Below are 12,500 nucleotides of genomic sequence, written 5' to 3'. Positions count from 1 at the left end.
CATCTAAACCGTCCTAACCGAAGTGTATATATTTGCAAGCCTGATAACTGACATTTTTATGGGCTCTTTGTTGTAATGGAAATAATCTCAAACCAAACTAAAACGATGTCCATTACAACAATTATTAAACTGAGGTCATTATCCTCTTCGGCTATGATATGACTTGCAAATAATATGAGCACGTCAGTCCCGACATAATACCATTTTGATTATGTCGGTCACATATGAATACCCCTCACCCGTGGGGGGGGGGGGGGGGGGGGGGGGGTTGTGTGTTATTTTTGTGGGATCGAGTCCAACCGATAGCTCAATGGTCTGGATTCGAACTAGTATGCGCGCTATGGCTCTCGTTATCAGCTGCGCCACTCAACCTATACAACAAACGGCTCAGGTTTAATCTAGGGGTGATTAAGAATTGCCTTAGGGTCCCTTATAACTTAATTGTATTAATAACAAGTTAGTCAAGACAATAGTAACGCCCAATACAATAATAACAATTCTATACATAAAGTTTAATTAGATTGTTACAGGAAAAGATTGAAAGAATAAGTATTTATTTAATATCAGGAGGAGTAGTTCTAATTGAGTGGATCTAATTTATTATTTATTTATCTATTTACATTGATATAATCATATGTGTCTGTGGAAAATACATTTGAAAATGGCATAAGCCCGTTTGGCTTATCTTTATCCAGCCGGCTTGCTTGACTGAGGCAAATGTATCAGCTAGTTCCAGGGTTGGCGCCTGCTTGCAGAGTTTTCTGGACTTCACAACAGTGTGTCGTAGTTAGCGACTGACATCAGGGGTTTACCACTATTCAAGGACTGGGATGCAGGGATTCGGCACGGCTGGGTGCTTCAAGGACACGGACCTTCAATTAAGAGTTAAAACAACAAGGTCTTAGAGCCAATCGAGTTTGTCTTTCGCCACCGGATCGTCCTTGAGAGACACATCATAATAGCCTTTATTTGCCGACAAAGGCAAGGAGAAGCAGTAACTCCATGATAATGGTAGTTAGTATATATGTATTAAACATCAACTGACAGTCGAGCTATCTTACATGATGAAAATTCAACAGGGTTGTGTCCCTAGTATTTCTTAATTTATTTTTATTAATTATAATTGAGGTTATGATGTGTGGCCGGCGATTGGCGGTAGGGTACAGACATTCAAGCAATATACATATTGAATATAAATGAAATAATAGCATAGATCATAAACAAATGTTAACTATAGTATAAGATAAATATAGATATAGTTTTGTACAGGTATTCCAACTTACAAACATCCATGGAATAGCACAATTAAAATATATACACAAACTATAATAGTAATGCTAGATTAAATTGAATTCACAGTAATATCTCGTTCCACTTTGAATGTTAACCAATAATTCATTTTACCTTCAGCCGAGATAGAAGAAAAATTTTACAAGTTTGAAATTAGAGAGAGATCTCTTCTTTCTTGGGATTCTTATCGTGTTTGTGATTCGATTCAGAGATGAATTTGATTTTGTGATTTAAAGGAGCGCGTCTGAATTATGGGAATAGCCAATCAGAAGAATGTTCCTGTTTTAGATAGCCAATGATATTCATATGCTTTGATTAATACGGAGTAACGGAGAATTACCGGAGAGATAGACCTTAATTGTAAATTTAGCTACTCTTGAACGAGACAATACCTCAGGGCATATGCACGTTGGAGTCTTGTTTGGAAAAGGTAATTAGCAGGAGGTATGGATACAATGGGCAGACAACTTGAACAGGTAAATAAGCCTTAAGCTGAAAGTGAGTGTTCCGTTATACAATGGAACGGTTTCCCACCTAACGACCAAAATTTCCGTTAGAAAAATTTCGAGCTTTATTGGAAAAAGACTGTCCATGTTTTTAATATCTCAACTGGAGGTGTTAATCTCCCTTGGCAAATATATGTCTCGTCCACTAGGTTTGAAGTGATTTTGAATGAGACGCTGACGAATGATAAAGAAATACGCAGTAAAAGAAAATCGTTCGTCAGGGGGGCTCCTTAAAAGTCCACAGAACAAGATTTAACATCCAGTGAAAATGACATGAAAGATCAGAGACATAATAAATCAAATTATTGATAGAGTTGTGAATTATTCATAAAAATTAGCAAGCTACGACATACGGAATAATGAATACTCAATCAGAATACAACCTCAAAACGTAATTGTCTGTCTGACGTTCACGATTAAGCTAAAATGAATAACAAGAAATAAGTAATTAATAATGGAAAATTGATTAGTTATATAAAATAAATTGGGCGATACAATTCAATTGCGACATCTACTCTTTCTCTTATTTTATATAACCTCAATATAAAAATACGATGGGATTCGCAGAGACAGAGAGAGAGAGAGAGAGAGAGAGAGAGAGAGAGAGAGAGAGAGAGAGAGAGAAATACATCTGCTTGAATGTCTTTAAATCATTGATTCTGAAAGTTTTCATTTTGTTTAAATTTTGGTACAGCCACGCGGATTTGGATTGGAAAATTGAAAACTTTCTACTTCTCTGGCTTGGTCAGAAAAGTTATTCGTGATGCGTTATCCATTTCATTGAACTACATCAATTTTCTCCTTCCACCTTGTTCTCTGTCCTTGAGATGAATTGAGTTTTTCGCTTGCATTGACTGGAATTCTCAGTTAAGAGGGAATGGGTCACATGTATAGTTTGTTTTTGGGATATACCTATATTTCTATTGCAAACTCTCTCTCTTATATACCGTAATATGATTTAATTCTTAATGTATCATTGCAACACTCTGCACAGGGGGCAGCGTGGCTCAGTGGTACGGTCTTTGCTTCTTACACGAAAGGTACCGAGTTCAATCACCCGCCGCTGCGTTGTGTGGCCTTGAGCAAGTCACCTCACCCTAGCTCACTTTGCGGCGCTGCTCTGCGGCTGACGCCTGTGTTATTCCAGTCTTCCCTTGGAATAGACCCTAAAGACAAATTTTCCCTTGGGGATGAATAAAGGGAATTTTATTTTTTATTTTTATTTTTTTATGAGTGAGATTTTTAGCGGGCACATTGACCAAATGCTCTTAGAATCGAATTTCAGCTTCTGATCTGAACTAGTCAACTTACTTTTACTTCTTTGGGTGTTTTTTATTACAGATCTTCATTCACGTTTCCTCACCTTTTCACCCTACTTATCATTGAAATGACCTAAGAATAGTGTCAGGAACCAAGAAATCCTACCCCCCCCCCCCCAAGAAAAAAATAATATACACTGTAAAAATAGACAGTATCAAACATTACTTCTAAAGACCCCTTCAGTCACCACAATAAGCACACACAGAAAACTCGTCCCTCAAATATCGATCGATTTAAATGACCCCCATCTTAGCAAAACCACTAAAACATGGGACGTCACGAATTTATGTAAAAGTCCTGGTTAACCCTCTCCATACCATTTGTTACGATTCAACCAACAGTTTTCTCATTCTGATATCTTTTGTATTTCACAAATTATAAAGAAAATGTTTTTTTTTAGAGATAAAAATTAGACACTGGACAATTATGTATATGTATAGAATGTAGTTGTTCCTTTTCTGTATGAGTAGAAAAATATCTATTTTTGTGTTGGGTGGGTGTGAAGTTTCTGAAAAGGAGAGAGTTAAAAGAGATGCTTAACAGGCAGCTTCTATTGTATGTAATGGAAATCTAGTTCTATATTGCCAGCTGGGAATTAAACGAAGCATTGTGAAGTACATTGAGCATGATGAACCTGTGCAATTTTTAAATGTAAATAATAGTGCGGCCAAATGGTCTTGTGGTGTGCCTCATTCTTTGGATCGGAAGGCAAGGCCCTGGGTTCGAGTCCCACTCTGAGTGGGCATTGTTGAGTCTTTGGAAAATGTTTTTTTTTACCAACATTTCCTTACCGTAATCAGATGTAAAATTACCACATGGTCGTTAACAGGTTTATCTCTCTTGGAATTAAAATGTAATAACCCCTATAGCCGTCTTGTCTTGTCCTACATGTTAAGTGTTGCTGTTGGCTTTGGACTCGTTGTAAAGCACTTTGAGCACATTTAGTAGATAGCTCAATTTTTTTTTTCATATCAGATTTTAGATTTGTTGACACGACACATAGAACAAAAGTAGCCCTCCGTCTCAACTGGAATTCTTTTGATTGACGTGAATCCGACACCAAAAAGAGATTTTTAGTTTAAATTTTCATATTTATAAATTTATGGCGTGTTGCACTTTTAATAAAAATAATAAAATAACTTTCAAAATAAAATTCCCTTTATTCATCCCTTATGGGGAAATTTTTCTCTAGGTATATTCCAAGGGAAGACTGGAATAACTCAGGCATCGGCCGCAGTGAATCGTCGCAAATTGAGCTAGGGCCAGGTGACTTGCTTAAGTTCACACAGCGCAGCGGCGAGTAATCGAACTCGGTACTTTTCGGGTACGAAGCAAAGACCGTACAGCTGAGCAACGCTAATAATGTTAACTTAGTCAAAGAGTCATATGTTTTACTATAAATATAATACATTTTCACACTGTCATAATAAAAACTTGAGACATCGGATCACAAAATCAGTTTTCAAATTTATTTATTTTACTCTCTTTTCTTTTCTTTTTTTGTTATAATCATTGTAAGAATCAATGATAACTAAATTTCTGCTTCATGTTCCTCCTATCAGCTGTTCTAAGACTGGGCATTGACCTGCCCATAACTGATGTCTTGACATTCAAAAACACCCAGTTGACTCTGCTCAATGTAAGTTTTAATCTTGCGTAAATAAGATAGATATACGGTCTATATTCAAGCTTACTAAACAAATATATTCCATTTTATATAATATTTGCGGCATTAATTGTCGAGCTAGCGAGCTAGTAGGCGATAAAGAGCCAGGAAGAGAGAGAGAGAGAGAGAGAGAGAGAGAGAGAGAGGGAGAGAGAGAGAGAGAGAGAGAGAGAATGATAGAAAGTGTGTGTGTGTGTATGTGTTTGTGCATGAGTGCTTAAAAATTGAGTATGAGTATTTCTATTATCATCGTTACTTCTATTGTTAATTTCGCTATTTGTGAATATCACTTTTCTTTCAGGGATCAGTACTCATAGCAACTGACGTCAGAGCCTGGGTAGAACCACCGACACGCCTGGAAATTCAACGGCGACTACAAGAGGAGCAGAAAAGAGAGCAAGAATTTCTTCTGCATCAACAGCGAGAAGAATTAAAACGACAAGAAGAAGAAGAATTAAAGCGACGACAAGAGGAAGAACAAAAGCGACGACAACAAGAAGAATTGAAGCGACGAGAAGAAGAAAAATTGAAGCAACGACAAGAGGAAGAACTGAAGAGACGACAAGAAGAAGAACTAAAGCAACGACAAGAGGAAGATCTGAAGCGACGGCAAGAAGAAGAACTAAAGCGACGACAAGAGGAAGAACTAAAGCGACGGCAAGAGGAAGAACTAAAGCGACGGCAAGAGGAAGAACTAAAGCGACGACAAGAGGAAGAAGTAAAGCGACGACAAGAGGAAGAACTAAAGCGACGACAAGAGGAAGAAGTAAAGCGACAAAAATCCCAAGAAATAAACCAAGGACAAAACCAACGATCAAAGGAAAAAGAACCACTCAACAAAACTAAACAAAAACAAACAGAACAACCTACAAAACAAGAGACCACTGAACAACTTGTGTTGACAAAGCGCCCAAAAATAGTGGAGAAACACCAAACCTTACACTATTTGGCAACAGAGCAAATGCTTACAACAGAAGAACCTAGAGGCATTAAGCAACCGCAGCTTAATTGGCATCTGCATACAACAGAGGAAACGCAAATAAATGAGCTAGCAACAGAGAAGATTCTAAGAACAGAAAATCCGGGTGGCAATAAGCAACAGCATAATACATGGAAACTCCACACAGCAGAGGAAGCACAATTAAATGAACTGACAACAGAGCATAATCTACCAACAGAACATCCCCCAGGCAGTAACCAAACGCAGATACACCAACTGCACACAACAGAGGAAGCAGTAATAAATGAGTTGACAACAGAGCAGATTCTAACAACAGAACATCCTGATGGCAATAAACAACCAAAGATAAACGGACAACTGCACACAACCAGCGAATTAAACGAGCAGATGTACACTAAAGAGGATTTTCAAATGAATGAAATAACAGAGAAAATTCAACCAAACCTTATGTCGACAAATCAAGTGTTCACAACAGAACAACTTAGAGGCAACGAACTAATTTACGGGCAACAACACATAATAATCCAACCTAGAGACAAAGTGACAACGCAGAAAAAAAGCAAATGCACACAACAGAGGAGTCTGGAGGTAACAATCAATCTGAGGTGAACGAGGAACTGTATACAACTGTGCAACCTAATTTTAATGAACAACAGAGTAAAATAAATAAGCTCTTAATGAGTCAGGTGCGCCCAACAGAAATTCTTGGGCTAAAGGATCCCCTACTGGTAGATAGTGAACAATACACAACCGAGAAGCTTCAGTTAAATGAGATGCTGCACACAGCAGAGAAATCGCAAGTAAATAAACAACCGCACACATTAGGGCAAATCAACCAAAACAAGCCACTACACACGACAGAGAAATCACAAACAAACAAGCAACTACAAACAACTGAAGAATATCATGTTAATAAGCAACTACACACAACAGCTGAACTTCAGCTAGATAAGCAATTGCAAACAACAGAGGAACCACAGATAAATGTACAAATATACACAGAAGAGAAACCTCAGTTAAACACACACCTGAGCATAACACAGGAACAACAGATAAACAAAGAGAAGGGGCCAAATATAAACACACAACTGCAAACAACAAAAGAACCACCGGCATACAAGCAACTGTACACAAGAGAGGAAAAACAGATTTACAAAAAACTTCGCACAACGGAAGAACGACAGGCTAACAAGCAACTTCACACAACAGAGGAACCACATGTGCAGATGAAGCCGTACAAATTAGAGACACCTCATCATCTGCGTACAATTGAGAAACCGGAAGTAAACAATTAACTACACACAACAGAAATACAACCGCTAAACAACGCACATTGAATGAACATCAACAAAAACATTTCCCAACAAAAACAGTGCTCACAACTGAACAACCTGGAGCAAAGTACACGGACAAGACCACACCAAGGCAGCCTGGAAGTAGCTCTGCAGGTAAATAAGATGGACAGAACTCTGCTCTCCTTAATACAAAACATGGAAACGAGTAAATTTGAAGAAAATATCAACTACAGAAAAGTCAACAACTAATGGCTGGGGCTGGTACGCCACATAGGCGAGCAACTGAACACGAAAGAGGCGTCTAGTCATTCACTTATCCCAACATAATCAAGAGCTAGAGTCTTTTTAAAGAAGGTAACAAACTTTTGCCATCCAATATCAGATGAAAGTTTCTACTAAATTGTTTTTAATGAATGGAATGAAGCAATTTGCATCCATTTCAACTCTGTCAGACGTAATTTCTCGACTTCGACTAAAATAATTTAACCAATATTATCGTACTTAACTAGGTCTATACAAAGATTGTTTTCTCAATTGGTTTTATTTTGTTATCACATAAATGTCTAGATTGATGAAAGGAAGTTGAGTTAATACTGATGTTAAAAACTAGCCAGAAAGGCTCTTCTACACCAATAGCTGAAAATGTAAAAGCGTACCTGGTCGTTAAGAGCGTTGTTTCTGTCTGAAAAAAAAAATTGTAATCTCGCATAACAAGCGTCATATTTTGTTCTACAAATTTAGTGTTGCTGTTGGTAAGGGACATTATTTAAAGCTGTTTGAGCACGTTTAGGGGATATTGCTCTATATAAATGCTCTAGGTTTTATAACAATCGAGAGCAAACACCGGTGAAAATAAAACTGTGGTTTTATGTCGGAATAATCTAGATAGATGAAGAAATTACTTATCATGCCCAAATAGAAACACCCCTAATTACAAATTGTTGTTTGTTTTTTTGTTCTTTTCATTTTAGAAAACTGCGTTTATTCACCTGTAAAAAGACCTTAATTGAAATCAAATTGAATATTCAAACTTTACATTATTCTTTTAGTCGCTGGTTCACTGTGACATATGTGACTCACCGTGTTGGTGCAGTATTATGTCGGAATGAATAATAACTGAAGAAAAATTTAATTGAGTTTAATGTCATATTTAGCAGAGAAGGAAAATTAGACGTGGTATAGTAAATCGAATACTGTTGACGATACAATGTAATCTAGTCAGCAGATTAGATTATCCCTGATTTGTAAATTTAAAAGATGTACCATAATATAATATCAGAGAAAAAGTTGCGTTTAATTACTTACTTATTCCTCTTTGGCCCTGAGGCACATAAGACATCCACCAGACATCTCCATTTTTATTTTTTGCGATCGGCTGCTTTTGAGGTGGCTGTATTCCAGGACAGGTCTGCTTTCTTTAATTCTTTCTCCATGGTCCCTCGACAGGTTTCTTTGGGTCTTCCCCCGCTTTCTCTTCCCACCTGCTATTAAGTACAGGGCTGTCTTGGGAAGTGATCTTTTTCCATTCTGGCCACTTGACCCAACCAACGCCATCTTCTTATTTTTCAATGCTAATGCAGTCAGATTTCTTTAACTAATTCACTGTTTTCTGTTTGTGTAGGCCAAAATATGTTAACAATTATTTTTTTTATTCAATGCGTTTAAATACCATGTGGAAAAAGGAAGGAAACTTCAGTCAAAAATTCCCTAACATGATTATAACTATGATCATCATTTACATCATAAACAATAAAAATAAATAAAACAGTTTAAAACTTATTCATTAATTTATATATTATCTTTTTTAACTATCTATTGGTTGCAATTTTGAAGTGATTTATACTTTGAATGAAGATTTTGTTCAGGAATGTCATTTTCCTCATCTCCAAATAAAGTACCTTTTTATTTGCAAAAATGCTGACCTTCTATAAATAGAATTGGGTGAATACCGTTTTTGTCTTATTATCCAATTACTACATGTCATTTGTTTTGTTTTTGTTATTGTACATGTCTACTCACTACCTTTCATTTCTATTTGAGTTTGAGTGGCGTAGGAGATTAGTAAGTATTCATATTATTGCCAAAAATAGTTGCAATAGCAAACAAGTCTAAAACTAAGTTTTTTGACATTTTGGCACTAGACGTCTTTAGACAAAAATCGCAATTTTAGTCGTCGATTTCAACATTTTCTAATTTAACAAATGTCCGAAGCTCAGCTAATAATGATCTCTTAGAGTGGAGTTATTGCTTACATTTTAAAGGATTTTTCACGCTTCATAATATACAAATATCGAGATTTCTACCCAAATTTGCACAATTCAAGGATTTTTTGGAAACAATTCCAACCTTAATAAAAAAAAAGAGCGGAGGCATCTAATGATAGATATAGTCATATTTATAAAAAAATAAAAATGTTACGGGTGATGGAAAGTGGTTGTGGTTATGATGGTGATGATGATGCTGCTGCTACTGATGCTGTTGCTGCTGCTGCTGATGATGATGATGATGATGACGATGAATTATGATGATGATGATGATGATGCTGATGATGATGATGATGATGATGATGATGATGATGATGATGATGATGATGATGATGATGATGATGATGATCGTAATGACAATATATTTTACAAAAAAAAACAACCCAAAACAACAAAACAAAATTAAAAAAACAAAACAAAACAAAACAACCTAGACACTCCCGTCTCTCGCAATGTGTCAATCCACTTATAACCTAAAGAAACACTTCACATTACTCCACTTATTAAAATACACAGTGGCTATAACGTGGAAGGAAATAACAACACTTGACCTACTGGACAAAAAGACACTGATATTCAAGGAATAGTTAAATACATAATGCAGATTCTATTGTGCATATTATAACAAATCAAACTGATAATAATCTGCTACAGAAGCTGTGGAATGTAAAAAGTAATACACAATAATGAATATACTAGCTTCAAAATAGAACAAAATACCTAACACGAACGTTTCGGGTATAAAATTAAAACCGTTCTTCAGCCAATAACAACAATAACAAAGTCATAGATTTAAAAAAAAATTAAAAAATTGAGCTTTATATAGCGCAATATCCACTAAATGTGCTCAAAGCGCTTTACAAGGGGTCCCTGGTCAACAGCAACATTTAACATGTAGGGCGGGACATGCCGCCTGTTAGGCGATATTACAATTTTTCGGACAAAGACAACGCTGTTAAAGGCCAGGTACTCATTTTACATATGAGTACGGTGAGAGAATGTGAGTAAAGAGTCTTTTCTAAGGACTCAACTATGTACCGAGCGAGGCTCGAACCCAGGACCTTCCGATCCGAAAGCGAGTGTCATACCACCAGACCACATTTGGTGGATATTGCCCGATAAAAAAGCTCAAGTAAAAAAAATAATTAAATCGGATCTTGGAATATAAACAAAAATAAGCAGTTTTTTTAAGTGCTGTATATATATTTTCATTTGGGTTTTTTATTAGCTGAAAAAGGCTTTTGAGCCAACGTTGTTTGTCTAATATTTTGTTCTACTTTGAAGCTTTTATTTTCTTTTTTGTTTATTACTCTGTGCACAATATCATGTGGCCCACGGTACTATTTCGGAATGAATTAGGCGCTAAAAATTGAATTTGAGACCGACCATCTCAAAGGCGTATTATATAGGGATGAACTAGGTGATATGTATTCAATTTATATCAACCAGTATGAAACCTGGGGTAAGTTCTCATTTGATATGTAGAACTGATACAACACTTCACATTGCCAAGAGAAGACAGAAAACAAAAAGAAAATAACAGACAAATCAAATTGAATGAATAAAAGGAAACAAATCAACAAAAATGAATAAATATTATAAGAACAAAAAAAAAAACAAACAAAAAAACAAACAAAACAGAACAACATGACGGTTTGCATTTCTTATCATCTAAGTTCTAAATCCACTTTTCATGGTCCGATCCCTTCTGATCTAGGTGCACACATTTACAGGTCTGATAACCAAACGCAGTTATCGCCCTGATATAACATTGTTGTCATGGACATTATTATACGTTGGTAGTAATATCCATTACAACAATGAGCTCATAACAAATTGGGTTATCAGACCTGCAAATCAGTGCGCTTCGCTTCTGGTATAACACAAATATAATTATAGTCAGTTCAACAAGGAGGTTCCTTTACTGTTTGATTGTGTAGAATGAATAGAGTTTCTTAATTATTATTTTAGTGACAAGATAACTAAATATTTCTGATCATTTTAATTCAAATGTCTTTTTCAATCTAACAAGAAATGAAAGGGCCGGTAGAAATCTACCAGATGACAATTTAGAAAATAGAAACTTCGCGGCAATGGGTGTTCGAACCCTTGATCCTACTGTTACAACTAACTCCACTGGCCACGAGAGGGACGCTCTACAACCGACGCCATCCACCTCTTCAAAATGGTGATATCAAGCGTAGTATCTATCAAGAGTCCGTCGCACGGCTTCTGGAGGTCATGGGTTCAACACACAAACTCGTCGAAGTTTGTTTACTAGCCAGCATTTATGCTTAAACGCTCTATTCTCAACAAAAGCCAATAACATAGAGACGATTGAAATATTGAGTAAGCCCCGATATGGAGGATATTGATAATAACAAGAAATGAAGTGAGTAGAGAAGTGCCAAAAGATAAATAAGAGTAAAAACTTCGCGGCGATGGGGGCTCGAACCGTAGCCATCGTAAACTTATAGCCTGACACTGACCACAAAATGACTCCAAAAGACAAGTCTTTGACCACAAAAGAAAACAAATCGTGAGATGTATTCAACAGTTCAACCAATGGGATCACTTGGTTCCTTGAGCTTTACTAACGACAACCCACTAGACGGTGCAAAACCTAGAAAATGACGTCAAACTATGTCCTAGAAGGTCTTTGTGTCAGGCTATAAGTTAACGATGGCTCCGCTCGAACCCATGGCCCTACTGTTTCAACAACTCCGCATTTTTTCAATCTAGTTCATCTCGACGTAGCATCCATCGGTTGGAAGCTGCCTGTATATGACAAACTACATCGGCCGAGAGGCAACACACCGGTCAAGCGGCAACAATTCCCTTTTAATTTGCCAAGTATTTTTATCATAAACTCTTGGCTTTAAATCTAAGTACGCAGAAGCGAGTTTCATTACTATAAAATCACGATAGATCGTCATGATAATTATACAATGTCCAAATTTGAAACCAAAAGACAAATTTCCCCTTTTGGATGAATAGAGAGAATTTCATTTCAGTTTTATCTGTAGAACTGGCACTGGTGAGAGATACACATCTAAAAGATGTATATGAAACCGAGACAGGCTGATATTTTGGGGGATGGCTTTTTTTTTCTTGCAATTTCTCTTTCTGCTTTGTTGGCATTGTTTCATACATTACCTTCTCAGTTCATATTTTTTGGTCATAATAAGGAAACACCAC

At 36.5% G+C, this 12,500-nt stretch overlaps 1 protein-coding gene across 3 annotated transcripts in view; it reads left to right on the top strand.

The window, feature by feature from the left end:
- LOC144970861 (uncharacterized) overlaps positions 1 to 8,953 on the top strand; it is a 25,782-nt gene extending 16,829 nt beyond the window's left edge. For all 3 annotated transcript variants that reach the window (XM_078910962.1, XM_078910963.1, XM_078910964.1), the window contains 2 exons: positions 4,679 to 4,755; positions 5,084 to 8,953. In XM_078910962.1, coding sequence (XP_078767088.1) covers positions 4,679 to 4,755; positions 5,084 to 6,352 — 1,346 coding nt within the window. In that variant the 3' untranslated portion in view covers positions 6,353 to 8,953. The remainder of the gene's footprint in view (positions 1 to 4,678; positions 4,756 to 5,083) is intronic.
- Positions 8,954 to 12,500: the final 3,547 nt, after the last annotated feature.

This window comes from Berghia stephanieae, chromosome 4 (genome assembly GCF_034508935.2).
Source record: "Berghia stephanieae isolate SIO BIC M18660-M18661 chromosome 4, UCSD_Bste_1.3, whole genome shotgun sequence".
NCBI classification, from domain to species: Eukaryota; Metazoa; Mollusca; class Gastropoda; order Nudibranchia; family Aeolidiidae; genus Berghia; species Berghia stephanieae.
This window is presented reverse-complemented; position numbering and strand designations above follow the sequence as displayed.